General features: G+C 43.7%; 1 protein-coding gene across 2 annotated transcripts in view; it reads left to right on the top strand.

Annotated features, from left to right (window-relative positions):
* Positions 1-14,965, top strand: part of CLNS1A (chloride nucleotide-sensitive channel 1A) — a 101,995-nt gene that overhangs the window by 74,474 nt on the left and 12,556 nt on the right. For both annotated transcript variants that reach the window (XM_029602184.1, XM_029602186.1), the window contains exon 5: positions 10,487-10,660. In XM_029602184.1, the coding sequence (XP_029458044.1) occupies positions 10,487-10,660 (174 nt within the window). The remainder of the gene's footprint in view (positions 1-10,486; positions 10,661-14,965) is intronic.

The raw sequence follows: 14,965 nt of genomic DNA, 5'->3' as shown, positions 1-14,965 counted from the left end.
TCCACACACACATTCCCATACTTGCAAGTTCAGCATTATCTTAAGTCCTTATCTCCGGAGACTAAGGAGCTCACGGGTTATCAAACCTTGGACGGGGTGTTCCACTTTGGGGCCGCCAAGGCCCCGTCTTTCTCCCAGTATTATAGAACGCTATAAAAATATACCCAGGTGGATGTCTGCACCTTTCTTGTTGCTCGTTGGAATAATGATGGTGAATTTCTCCTCACTGGTTTTATTTTGAATGTCTGTTTTCGGCGTATAGCCAGGATCTCTACCAACATGTATTACCGAGAAATGCAATACAAATTCTTGACCCAGGCGTTTATCTCCCCTCAGCGAGCGCATCAATTGTCCGTGGCCACCACGCCGTTTTGTGTCCGCTGTCCAGGGAGGGTGGGAACCCTGTCCCATGTGTTTTGGACTTGTCCCGGAGTATTGGGCTTTTGGCGTAAGATAGCGGACTATTTAATAGAACTGATTGATGTGGTGCTGCCCTTTTCCCCCTTGTGGTTTTTATTCGGGTGCATTTCCCCTCTTCGAGTTAGAGATCCTGGCTCTCGCCTGCTGATTCAGAAAGCGAGCCTGGTGGGCAAGAAAACGATTCTCCTTTTATGGAGGACTCCGGATGTTCCATCATTCTGGACTTGGAGAAATCAGCTACACACCATGATGACTATGGAAAGTATGGCGGCACGAGGCTCGCCGACTCGACGACGCCGGTTTGCTTCCATCTGGGGTCCATATCTTCAGACACTGCCTCATCGAGCGAGGAGTTTGGTTTTGAATGACTGATGGTTTTTGGGCGGCTGCTTGCTGGCTCTTCCATATGGTGCCTACACTTGGCTGCTTCTTTGAGTGCCCTTCCAGTAGTATACCTGTTTCTGAAAGGGGGGGGGATGGGGGGGCTTTCTGGGAGGGGGGTTTCATTGTAATATTGTTGGGTCAATTTGAAGGGGGAGAGATATGAACCCACTCTCTCTTGTATTGTTTCGTTCTACTTGACATTAAAACCCAATAAAAATGTTTGAACACAAACTCAATTTCCTCACAATTCCACCAGAATCTCCTTCCAAGTTTCTTCCCACAACAAGAATCTCAAATAATTCATCTGCAAACAGAATTATCCATCCTTCTGAGAGCCAGGGCTGTACAGTTAGTGCCCCGGACTCATCAGGGCAGAGGATTCTATTCCCGTTATTTCCTCATTCCAAAGAAAACCGGAGGCCTACGTCCCTTCCTAGACCTCAGAAATCTCAAATTTCTGAAGAAAGAAAAGTTCAGGATGGTTTCTCTAGGCACCATGCTTCCACTTCTTCAAACAGGAGACTGGCTTTGTTCTCTGGATCTTCAAAACGCTTACGCTCACATTCCAATATTCCCTCCTCATCGCAAGTACCTGCGCTTCATGGGGGGCCATCAACATTTCCAGTACAGAGTTCTGCCATTCGGCCTAGCCTCTGCTCCCAGAGTATTCACAAAATGTCTGGCAGTAATAGCAGGACACTTGCACAAACAAAGTGTCCATGTTTTTTCACATTTAGACTGGCTCATCAGAAGTCAATCTCAACAAGGAGCTCTCACTTCTCTGTCGAACGATTTCTCTACTTCACTCCATGGGTTTTCTCATCAACTATCAAAAATCCCATCTCACTCCGTCTCACCTACTTCAATTCATAGGTGCAGAATTGAATACTATCCTTTCAAGAGCCTTTCTACCCGTAGATCGGGCAAAGACACTTTCACTCCTGGCAAAATCCATTTACTCACAGAAACCAGCAACAGCTCATCAGATTCTAACCTTACTAGGCCACATGGCCTCCACAGTTCATGTCACTCCTATGGCACGGCTTGCCATGAGAATTACCCAATCGACTCTTAAGATCACAATGGATCCAAGCTATTCAACCGCTTCATTATCCAATTCAAGTGACCACCAACTAAGATTACTTCTACTTTGGTGGGCGAACATAGACAACCTGCGCAAAGGCCTACCTTTTCAGCAACCAGTTCCACAGATCATTCTAACTACAGATGCATCCACCTTGGGTTGGGGAGCTCACATAGACAATCTCCAAACCCAGGGTACTTGGACAAAGCTCAAAGCAACTTTTCAAATAGATTTCCTAGAGCTTCGAGCTATACGTTATGCGCTGCATGCGTTCAAGGACTGCCTTTCACACAAGACTGTTCTCATCCAAATGGACAACACAGTAGCTATGTGGTACATCAACAAACAAGGAGGTACGGGCTCGTATCTCCTTTGTCAAGAAGCTGCACAGATTTGGGCCTGGGCCCTAACACACTCAATGTTTCTCCGGGCCACTTATCTGGCAGGCATTCAAAATGTACTAGTGGATCGACTCAGTCGTCAATTCCACCCACACGAATGGTCCCTGGATCCCTCAGTAGCGACCAGGATTTTTCAACGATGGGGTCAACCAACAATAGACCTCTTTGCGTCACACCTGAATCACAAAGTGGACAGCTTCTGTGCTCTACACAAACAGAAAACCCAGCCAGCCAAGGACGCCTTTGCGCGCCCTTGGAACTCAGGCCTACTATACACGTATCCTCCGATACCGCTCATAACCAAAACTCTAGTGAAGCTACAACAGGACAAGGGGTCCATGATACTCATAGCCCCATATTGGCCTCGACAAGTATGGTTTCCCACACTTCTAGACTCTCTATCAGGGATCCCATTCGCCTGGGAGTAGCTCCCACTCTCATAACTCAGGATCAGGGTTGGTTGCGCCACCCCTTCAATCCCTATCCCTGACAGCATGGATGTTGAAAGCTTGATTTTACAACCACTCAATCTTTCCACCAATATATCTCAAGTGCTTCTAGCTTCACATAAACCTTCAACATGTAAGAACTATTCTTCGAAATGGAAAAGGTTTACTTTGTGGTGCAGGCAAAAGACTATTGATCCTTTCTCCTGCTCTACAACTTCTCTACTAGAATACTTATACCATCTTTCAGACTCTGGTCTCCAGACTTCATCTGTAAGGGTACATTTAAGTGCAATCTCAGCTTACCATAACAAGATGGGAGATGCACCAATTTCCACGCAACCTCTTGTCACTAGATTTATGAGAGGTTTAATGCACCTAAAACCACCAATTCAGCCACCAGTCATAGAATGGGACCTGAATCTGGTTTTAACAAGACTCATGCGTTCTCCTTTTGAACCCATAGATTCCTGTGATCTTAAATTTCTCACATGGAAGACTATCTTCCTAATAGCCATTACATCAGCTAGAAGGGTTAGTGAGTTACAAGCACTTGTCACATACTCACCCTATACAAAATTCCTACATGACAGAGTGGTTCTTCGTATCCATCCAACATTCCTTCCCAAGGTAGTTACAGAATTCCACTTGAACCAATCCATAGTTTTACCCACATTCTTTCCAAGGCCTTATTCTCACCAAGGAGAAACAGCCTTACATACCTTGGACTGTAAGCGTGCATTAGCATTTTACATAAACCGCACTGCCTTTCCACAGGAAATCTACTCAACTATTTGTTTCTTATGATCCAAACAAACCAGGTAAAGCAGTGGGTAAACATTCTCTATCCAATTGGCTAGCAGATTGCATACAGTTTTGCTATGAAAAAGCAGGCCTTCCGCTCAAAGGACGAGTAAAGGCACATTCAGTAAGAGCAATGCCAACCTCAGTGCCAATCCTTGACATATGTAAAGCAGCAACATGGAGTTCTCTTCACATCTTTGCAGCTCATTACTGTTTGGACAAGCAGGGACGACAAGATTCAGCCTATGGACAATCTGTCTTAAAGAACTTGTTTCCAGTTTAATCCCAACTCCTTCTACATCCAGTCTGCTATGATCTTCGGCTGACTCATTTTCAGCAACAATACTTCAATGTTGCCTCCATTCAGAATGATTCAGCCTCTAGCTTGCTAATTGCCCATATGTGAGGATTAGCATCCTGCTTGTCCTGGGATAAAGCAAAATTGCTTACCTTGTAATAGGTGTTATCCCAGGACAGCAGGATGTAGTCCTCACGAAACCCACCCGCCACCCCGCAGAGTTGGGTCTTATACCTTTTATTATTTTATTTTTGCTAAAGCTTATTGCTACACACGAGACTGAAGAGAGACCCCTGTGGCAGAGAATATCATGGCATGCTGGGCATGCTCAGTGGCCTCACAGAGCCAGTCAAAAGTTTCTAGAAACTTTGACAAAGTTTTCCCGCACTAGGGCTCCGTCAGTGACGTCACCCTTATGTGAGGACTACATCCTGCTGTCCTGGGATAACATCTATTACATGGTAAGCAATTTTGCTTTCTGGGAATCATAAAGCTGTGGTGACAATTTTAATTGATAGGCACACTCCTTTTCAGGAGATAAGGTTTACTGCAGATTCCGTGGGTCATTATATACTAGTGCAGGACCAGCTTTATAACACTTCCGTTGTATTATGTAATATATACGCCCCAAATGTTTGTTCTCACAAAATTCTTTCAAAATGTATTTCAATTGTTACAGCCTTTTTCACAATCTCTATTGCTTGTAGATGAGGATTTTAATTGTCCATGATCCTTCTTTAGATAAATCTACTTCTCATGTGATTCCTCCTGTTAGGATATTCTCTTCAGTTGTCTATCGATATAAATCCTTAAATTTAACAGACTACTGGCTACTTTACATCCCTTAGAGTGGGACTCTGCCCATGTTTCTAGAGTGCATGACTCCCAGTCCAGATTAGATTACTTATTACTTTCACAGTCTCTTTTTAATAAGGTATTAGAGGTATAGATGGAACCCATAACGGTTGCTGATCATTTTTGGTATGGTTAACCATAGAGGGATTAAGGGATGCACCCACTTGCTCAACATGGCATTTTCCTGCCCACTTATGAAAAGATCCTAACTTCTTTTGTTTTTTTACAGAACAAATGGGAAGAATATCTTTGTTTTAATCATTGTTATCAAGAATCTCCTTCCTTGTTTTGGAAAGCAGTGAAGGCAGTTCTTCATGGTCAAATCATCGTATATGTAGCGCAGAAAAGAAAACAATTAAACAGGGGCATACTTCTTTTGGAGAGGCAGGTGCAGAAGGACAGACTTATTTTTGCATCAATTCCCTAACAAATAAAAATAGATATTCTAGAACTCTGGCTTCTCTCAATTTTCTTTTTACATCAGTGAGCTAAGAAGAGCTTCCATGTTATAAGTTTAGATATTTTCAATTTGGTAATAAAACGGGGCGTACGCTAGTCAGAATTATAAAAATGTTGGGGATCATAAGTATATGACTGTGATGAAAACAACTTCTGGATTGTTGGTTAATTTCAATGGGGATATAACAAAAAATTTGCTACTTATTATGAGAAGTTATATTTCCAAACATCATGTGATATGGCTTTAATAAAATCATATCTATCTTGTTTGGATTTACCAAAGATCTCTGTCACTTGGAATTTGAGTGGACCTTGACGGTTGAAGAGGTTGGTGGAGATATTTCATGGGTGTCTTTTCAAAGCTCCTGGACCTGATGGGTTCACCAATGAATTTTATAAGTTGCTAGTGGGATGAATATCACCTACATTGGTTGCTTATTTTGGGGATCTAATCTCTCAAGGACAGTTTAACCATGGTAACAATAAAGCCCCTTTTACAGTGCTCTCTAAGTCTTTCAAGTCTCCTCTTTTTCCAACTTCCTACAGATCAACTGTGATGTTAAATTTTTGGCAAAGGTCATGGCTGATAGATTATCTAGAATATTACCACCTTTAATTTTAGATTCCTAGGTTGGCTTTGTGAGGGGCCATCATTCTGTCGTTAATGTTTACAAATCGCTTCTGTTGAACAATCCAATAATTGTAACTTGGACTCTTTATTAATCAGCTTTAATGCCGAAAAAACCTTCAACAGGATTAACTGGGAATTCCTTTTTGAAGCACTTTGGTATGAGATTGGAGGTTATTTTTTGGACGTTTTAAAAGTGCTATATTCCTCTACGGTAAGAACATAAGAACATGCCATACTGGGTCAGACCAAGGGTCCAACAAGCCCAGCATCCTGTTTCCAACAGTGGCCAATCCAGGCCATAAGAACCTGGCAAGTACCCAAAAACTAAGTCTATTCCATGTTACTGTTGCTAGTAATAGCTGTGGCTATTTTCTAAGTCAACTTAATAGCAGGTAATGGACTTCTCTTCAAAGAACTTATCCAGTCCTTTTTTAAACACAGCTATACTAACTGCACTAACCACATCTTCTGGCAACAAATTCCAGAGTTTAATTGTGCGTTGAGTGAAGAAGAACTTTCTCCGATTAGTTTTAAATGTGCCACATGCTAACTTCATAGTGCTCCCTACTCTTTCTATTATCTGAAAGAGTAAATAACCGATTCACATCTATCCGTTCTAGACCTCTCATGATTTTAAACATCTCTATCATATCCCCCCTCAGCCGTCTCTTCTCCAAGCTGAAAAGTCCTAACCTCTTTAGTCTTTCCTCATAGGGGAGCTGTTCCATCCCCTTTATCATTTTGGTTGCCCTGCTCTGTACCTTCTCCATCGCAACTATATCTTTTGTGAGATGCGGTGACCAGAATTGTACACAGTATTCAAGGTGCGGTCTCACCATGGAGCGATAGAGCATTATGATATAGAGGCATTATGACCTCTGTCTTGATCGGTGTATACCATCTAGTGAACTTACTTTGTGTCGGGGCATAGGACAGGGATGCTCTTTTTCTCCACTGCTTTTCTTAGTTTCTTTGGATCCTCTGAGAACTTTGCATAATAATTCAGACATTCCTGGTATCCCTATTGGTCGATTTTCATTTAAAATAGTTGCTTTTGCTGATGACTTGCTAGTGCATGTGCTCAATCCAAAAGATTCTTTGCCAAGGGTTTTACATGTGTTTAAAAAGTATGAGGATTTGTCAGGCTTAAGTCTCAATCTAGACAAATCTGAAGCAATGCCCTTTGGGACTTTTACACCAGACCAATGGGAGGGTGAATTTCCATTAAACTGGGCCATAAACTCCTTTAAATATTTAGGAGTTATGATTTATAGAAACCCTGCTTTAATGGTTGGGAAAAAATGTTTCCTCTTTTAAATCCCACAGGAAAAAACATTCCAGTCCTGGACTACTTTCTCTTTGTCTCTTGTAGGCAAAATTCAATTGTTTAAAATGATTCTGCTTCCTCGGTAGATATCTTTTCTATATTACCAGTTTATTTTGTCCGTAAAATTGAAAAACAGATGTTTATTCTCTAGAAATGTTTGTGGCCTAGTGGTAAACCCCGCATTTCCATTCAGACTAAGATGAAACCCTAGACATTAGGTAGCTTAGGTTTGCAACTCCATCATTGCTCTCTGCTTCAATGACAGGGGGAAAAGAGGAATTGGATTCAGACTGCAACCAACAGTCTGGGGAACAAACTTGAGTACCTTGCTGATGTGGCTTTTACTACCTTCAACCAATAAGCCAGATACTTTTGATGCAACTCCCAACATTGCGCTCTGCTTCCATGACAAGGGGTAAAAAAAAAATTGGATTTGAACAGCAACCAATGAGGTCCTTGACTTTTATGATCTGGAAAACTGATAAGTATGGGGATAACCTGCATGGCATGGCAGATACTGCCATAAGCTTGCTGGGCAGACTGGATGGATCATTTGGTCCTTTTCTGCTGTCGTTTCTATGTTTCTTAATTTTTTACATAATAAAGCCTCAAACGTGGGATTGGCTACTGTCTTCTCAATATTATACCCCTATCCCTGTGGAAGCTGCATGAATGCCTCCCTTATTTTTAAGATTTGCTTTACATACTTCCTTGAGTTGAATCCCTGCTGCCTGTAAGAATAGTATATTGGTGCTACCATTGATCGACATGGCGATGGTTTTGTAATTTATATTTATTTTATTATTGTACATCTTTTTTCAATTGTGGGTAACTGTCACTTTCCTCCAGATATTTTTCAAAAGGTGTTTGTAACTGGGAAACCAAAGGTCTGATTGTGCTGTCAGCTGCTAGAATCTGATGGATTGATTTTCAGCTTTCCTAAGGTTCAAGAGGAATTCCAACTACCCCAGATGGATTTTTTTGGATATTTGCAGTTGAGACACTACATTCATAGCTTGGACATCATTAAGTTGACCAATTACAAGGTGGTCTATCGTGGACTATTTTGATGTCCAGGATCCCATCACATTTTTATTTTTCCTTTCTCCAAAAGTTTTTGACTAAGTCGGATGACTAATTTGATTATCCATCTTTATCGAATAAGTGGAAATAGGACTTAAAGTTCACACTTTTTTTTTACAGAGTTTTAAATAAGTCAATGTAATTTCTCAAAGCGGGAAATGGAATACAAATTCCTTACTCATTTCTGTAATTCTCAGCGTCCAGCTTATCTATCCAGGATAGCAGTTACAGATTCTTGCTTGAAGTGTTCATTGGCTCCTGGAACTCTGGGGCACCAGTTTTGGTCTTGTTCCATCATTCAGATCTTTTGGCGGAGGGTGGTATCCTATGTGAACAGAATTACGGGTATTGACATTTCCTGTGATCCAGCATTAGTAGTATTTGATGATTTTTCTTCTTTTTCCCCTGGAAATAGATATGTTAAACTTTAGTTGCAAAAAGGTTTTTTAATGGGGAAAGACCACCCTTTACCTTTGGAAGGATCCAAACTCTCTAAGTTTTACTTTTTAGAGGAATATTGCTCACCATTTGGCAGTTTTTGAGAAGATTGAGGCTAAATCGGCCTCTCCCAGACGGAGGGCTTGAATACTTGCATATATAGACTGCCCCAGAGATCAGGGAGATTACTTTTAAATCACTTAAGATCTTTATTTTTTTCATATCTTGTTGGTAGTACTTGTTTATTGTGCTGGCACCAGGGGTAGTTATTGCTTTGGTGGTGGTAATTTGTTGAAATGTATTTTCATTTATATGGTATGTGAAGAATCCCAACACTGTATCCATGTTACTATTGGGATTTTACTATGGAGTGTAAAAGCATTTGACTATAAAAAGTGAATCTCACCAGCTGTTCGATGCCACTAACTTTCTCTCATTTTTTTTTCTCTCAAGTTGTCATGCAATTCTAAACTTTTTCTTTTCCATTTACTGTATAATATAAATGAATGAAGCTGTCTTTTCTGATGCCATAGTCACAGAAACACCACATGAGCTCTTGGATATTGCATTCACAAACAAGTATTCTATGTTTTGACATTTTGTAGCGGTTATATAATATGCCTGAAATAGGTCAGCTTATGCCTTTAACAAATTGCATGTTATATTATGTTGCTCTTGTTGGTATAAGGATCAACTTTTCTTTGAAAAAAGACTGTCTGGTCAGAGTATTTTCAAGGTTTGTTTTCATTGTTTTTTGCGGGTTTTGGAAGCAGGATGACTCAATTGGTGTAATGAAATAATACCTCCGCAGTACTATGCCAATTATACATGTGCCCAAACCACTTGGGGAGACAGCAAAACTTAAATATAAAGAGAGATTTACAAAAGGGACCCTAGGGATAAGGAGCTGCTTATCTCCCACCCACCCCTATAGCTTACCTCCCTCCTTTCTCTGTTTCTGTGGATAAGTTATCCTCCCAGTCCCCTCAGCTGATAACCTAGGAGTCATCTTTGACTCCCCTCTGTCCTTCTCTACACATATTCAAAACTCTGCTAAAATGCACCATTTCTTTCTGTATAACATCACCAGAATTTGTCCCTTTCTTTCTGAACAAACTATGAATCCTTATCCGCTCTATCACCTCCCGCTTAGACTACTGCAACCTGCTCCTCACAGGCGTCTCAGCGAGCCACCTCTCTTCACTACAATCTATCCTAAATTCAGCTGTGACTTATCTTTTGCCAAAGTTGCTGTAGCCATATAACTCCTCTTTTGAAGTTACTTCATTGATACCTTATCAGTTCAAGTTCTTCTTATTCACCTATAAGTGCCTTCACCCTGCAGCTCCCTTGCCACATCTCTTCTCTATCTCCCTATACCCTTCCTCGTGCACGCCACTCATCAGACAAGTCACTCCTGTCTATGTCCTTCTCTACTGCCAATTCCCGACTCATGCTTTCTACCTAGCTGCATCGTGCGCTTGGAATAGACTTCCCGAGCTGGTGCATCATGCTCTTTCTCACCTTGTTTAAATCCCATCTAAAAACTCACCTTTTTGAGGCTGCTTTTAAATCTTAAGCCTGATGGTTTGCCTTCAACCTCATTAACTAATTTGAAGGATTCTCTCTTGACCTTTGTTTTATTTTGACTAGAGTGTAAGTTCTATTGAGCACGGAATGTCTCTTGTGTGTTTTGTACAGCGCTGCATACATAGAGTAGCGCTATAAAAATGTTTAGTAGTGGTAGGAATCATTTGTACTTTTAGGGGGGTCCAATTACACAAAGAGCCCTACCATCTAAGAGACATCTACAATGCAGCTATTGTAAGGAAACACCCCTTGTTTTGTCTCTGCAGAACGAGCACAAGGGGACATCTCAACATTTTACACGTACGAAGAAGGATTGTTACGTTTAACGTCAGAAGGTCAGGCTACACTGGAAAGGCTAGAGGGCATGCTAGCCAACTCTGTGGGCAACCAGCGCACCATGGCTGGAGTCCGGACAGAAGATTCAGTCAGAGAATTTGGAGGTAATGTATGTCTAGCAAAACATCCCATGCACATTACTGGTACTATGGTAGCAAAAGAATGTTTTGTTCCCTGTACATACCAGGATCATTCCAGACTGTGGGTTATGTTCCCTGTCCAGCAGATGGAGTTAGAACCAAAAATTCCCAGGGGAGGACCTATATAACCACGCCTCCCTCACCTCAATCCTCAGTATAGTTCTAACTCCAGCAGATTGAGCAGGGGACACGGTGGTCCCCAGCACTTTCCTACATTTATTTTCTCTTTGAGGAATCAATTAAATAATATTAGATAAAGGTTTTCTTCTAAGGGATAGGTTCTGTAGTGTTCTGACAGGACCACTCCGTTCAAAGAGAGAGACTGTTTTCCAGTCAGGAACTTGCTGACAGGCTGTGTTTTTTGCCTGTCACTTTATTTCTCTCTTCCTGTCTCTTTGTTTTTTCCTCTTCCTTGCCTGGCTAGAGTGTGGTAAGTGTTATTTTTATTTCATTTACAGTTGTTGGTAGGAACAGGAATTTGAGGGGTGAAAGTCTGTAGTGCCGACCGCTCCCCCTAGCCCCGGAGTTTTCCTTTTCCCCTCCTCCCTTTCAGGGAGTGATTGGAGTTCCCGCCCTGCAGCTCTGCGACGACCCATTCCCTGGAGCTGCTCACCGTCGGGACGGCATTTTTCCCCGACGGTCTCTTGGGGACGGTGAGGGGTCCGGAGGCCGAAGAGTTTTATTAATTCGCCGCTTCAGTTGTTGCCGCGCGCCGCTGCTGCCCCTCCCCCTCCCTCCCGCCGCGATGCAAAAATCGCCGAACGGCTCTGGAGCTTGGCACGGGGTTCAGCAGACCTCAGAGGGATTTTCTTCAGCTTTTCCTGAGGGGGAGTATGGCTTACCTGGTAGGCAGCTTGGAGGAGAGTCGGACCGCGCTGGCAGGAAGCGGCATGCCCCATTTCCCCTCAGCGCGGGAATGGCGGCCATTTTCTCAGCTGACTCGGAGGCAGTTCTCTCTGAGGAGGACGTCGACGCTCCTCTCCAGGTTTCCTCTAACAGTATGGAGTTTCAGAGCGCAACGGACCAGGGCAGGCAAGGGGATGACGTCTCGGGGGGCCCCTCATCAGCACTGCCTGCTTTTTCGCCAGAATTCATTGTTTTAATGCACAAGGCATTTTTACAGAGCAGGGATCCGAATCTTGGAATTTGGGTTCCCCCTCCCCCCAAACTGGCCTGCTTGACACAGCTTTTGACGGCAGACCCTCCCTTAGGGAGGGCTTCTTTGCCCACAGGGGGTGCAGGGTCCACTCAGCCCCCCCCCGTGGTTCCTTTACCGCTGCAACAACCGTCGGGGGATCCATGGCAAGATCCAGATGCGGATGATCCCTCCCTGGCGGCCCAGGTAGAAGGTGACGACCCGAGGGTCCTCCGTATTTTTCAAGCAGCGGAATTGGATGATCTCATCCCCCACATCCTCCAGGAAATGGACATTGACCCTCCTCCGGATCCTGTGGCTCAGGATCCGAAGATTAAGAAAGGGGATCCTCTCCTAGCGGGCTTACGACCTCTAGCGAAAGCTTTTCCCATGCATCACAACATCTTGCAATTGATTTCAAGGGAGTGGGATACTCCTGAGGCCAATCTTCGAGTCGGTCGAGCCATGGAAAAGTTATACCCTCTCCCCACTGATTTCTTGGAGATTCTTAAGGTTCCTGCTGTTGATTCAGCGGTATCCGCGGTCATGAAACATACTACCATCCCGGTCACGGGCGGGACGGCGTTGAAGGATGTCCAGGATCGCAAGCTCGAGGTTTACCTCAAGCGTATCTTCGAAGTCTCAGCGTTGGGGATGAGGGCTGCTATCTGCAGTTCCCTAGCACAGCGAGCAGCTCTGCGTTGGGTACAACAGTTTCTCACTTCCCAATCTTTGCCACAGGCAGAGACTATTCAGGCTGATAGACTTGAAGCGGTGGTTGCCTTTGGAGCTGATGCTTTTTATGATCTGTTAAGGGTCCTCACTCGTTCCATGGTGGCGGCGGTGTCCGCTCGTCGTCTTTTGTGGCTACGCAACTGGGCGGCAGATGCTTCGTCTAAGACATGCCTGAGTTCCCTTCCTTTCAAGGGTAGGTGCCTATTTGGGGAAGATTTGGATCAGATCATCAAATCTCTTAATGAGAATGCGGTGCACAAGCTACCAGAAGATCATCCACGTTCTTCTAGATCTTTTTATTCCTCCAGAAATAGGCACCGGAATCAACAGAGGTCGCGTCCTACTAGACAGCAGACACCTTGGGCTCCTTCTACACGATCACACACCTGGAACCGGTCCTTTCGAGGGTGCCGCCACGGTAAGGATACTCAAGGGGCAGGTCCTTCCTCGAAGGCTTCACAATGATGCCAGAAGGACCCAAGAGGGGATCCCCCACCTGGGGGGTCACCTTACTCTCTTTTACAAGGAGTGGGCCCAAATTACGTCGGATCAATGGGTGCTGGACATCTTAAGACAAGGCTACGTATTAGATTTTGTACACGAACCCCGAGATCGTTTTCTGTTTTCTCCTTGCGGTTCCCGTCTCAAACAATTAGCAGTCCGACAGACTCTCGATCGTCTGCTACAGCTGGGGGCGATAGTACCGGTAGCGGCCTCTGAACTGGGAAAAGGTCATTATTCAATCTACTTCCTGGATCTCAAGACGGTCAACAAGTGTCTCAGAGTTCCTCGTTTTTGTATGGAAACGTTCCGTTCAGTGTTAGCAGCCGTGCATCCGGGAGAATTCTTGGCCTCTTTGGAACTTACAGAGGCAATCGATCCATCACCATCATCAGCGCTTCTTACGCTTCAAGATTTTGGGACAGCATTTTCAGTTTCGTGCTCTCCCTTTTGGTCTGGCAACGGCTCTGTGTGTCTTCACCAAGATCATGGTAGTGGTGGCGGCGCTCCGCAAGGAGGGTATCCTTGTACATCCCTATCTAGACGACTGGCTCATTCGGGCGAAGTCGAGGACGCAGGGTTACCATGCTGTAGACAGGGTAGTACAGCTTCTTCAGTCTCTGGGATGGATCGTCAATTTCTTAAAGAGCAAACTGATACTGTCCCAATCGCTGGATTTTCTGGGAGCACACTTCGACACCAGCCGAGCCAAGGTATTTCTGCACCCGGACAGAGCTCGGGCTCTGCGTGCTCAGGTAACACGGTTCATGGCACTAGTTGCTCCCACGGCGTGGGATTATCTCCAGGTACTGGGAACCATGGCCTCAACAATAGATTTGGTTCCGTGGGCCTTCGCTCATCTCAGGCCTCTCCAGAGGTCTCTGCTTTCGCGATGGAACCCAGTGTCGAGAGATTTTCAAGCAGTACTGCCCATCCCGGATGTTATTTATTTATTTATTTAAAATTTTTATATACCGGCATTCATGATACAATCACATCATGCCGGTTTACATAGAACAGGGGTGTACAAAGAACAAATGAGTAACCTATTAGTGAGGAGGAAGCAGTTACAAATAACAAGGTACTAGAACTGGGAGTAGAGAAGAAAGGGAGAGGATAACATTAGATAAAGATATTTACATTAAATTAACATTTTTACAATGGGAGGTAGTTCAACAGGCTGCAAGGGTTAATCAGTGTCCGGGAATGCTTTTTTGAACAGCCAGGTCTTAAGTCTTTTCCTGAAGATTGGGAGGCTGGGTTCTTGTCTGAGGTCTGGTGGGATGGAGTTCCATAAAAGGGGGCCGGCTGTTGAGAAGGCCCGATCTCTTAGAGTGATGTGTTTAGTAGTTTTGGCTGGGGGTACTTGGAGGGATCCTCTGAGTGCGTCTCTGGTTGGTCTGGAGGAGTTATACTTTTGGAAAGGGATTTGTAAGTCGAGTGGGGAGTGTTGATGAATGGTTTTATGTATTATGGAAAGAGATTTGTAGATGATTCTAAAATGAATCGGCAACCAATGGAGATCTTTTAGGATTGGAGTAATATGGTCCTTCCTCCTGGAATTTGTCAGTAATCTTGCCGTAGCGTTTTGTAACATCTGTAAGGGTTTAGTGTAGGAGGAGGGTAGGCCCAGAAGGATAGAGTTACAGTAGTCGATCTTAGAGAAAATGACAGCTTGAAGGATGGTTCTGAAATCTTGAGTGTGGAAGAGTGGTCTAATTCTTTTCAGAACTTGAAGTTTATAGAAACAATCTTTGGTGGTTCTGTTGATGGAAGCTTTAAGGTTCATCCGGTTGTCTATTAACACTCCTAGATCTTTCACATGTGTAGTAGTGGGGGTGGTTGGAAGATTAGAGATGGAGTTGTTGTTATCTGAGGAGATGAATAGTAGTTCTGTT

The sequence above is a fragment of the Rhinatrema bivittatum genome, chromosome 5, assembly GCF_901001135.1.
Source record: "Rhinatrema bivittatum chromosome 5, aRhiBiv1.1, whole genome shotgun sequence".
NCBI lineage: Eukaryota > Metazoa > Chordata > Amphibia > Gymnophiona > Rhinatrematidae > Rhinatrema > Rhinatrema bivittatum.
Note: the sequence above shows the minus strand (reverse complement) of the source record. Positions and strands in the feature narration are given on the sequence as shown.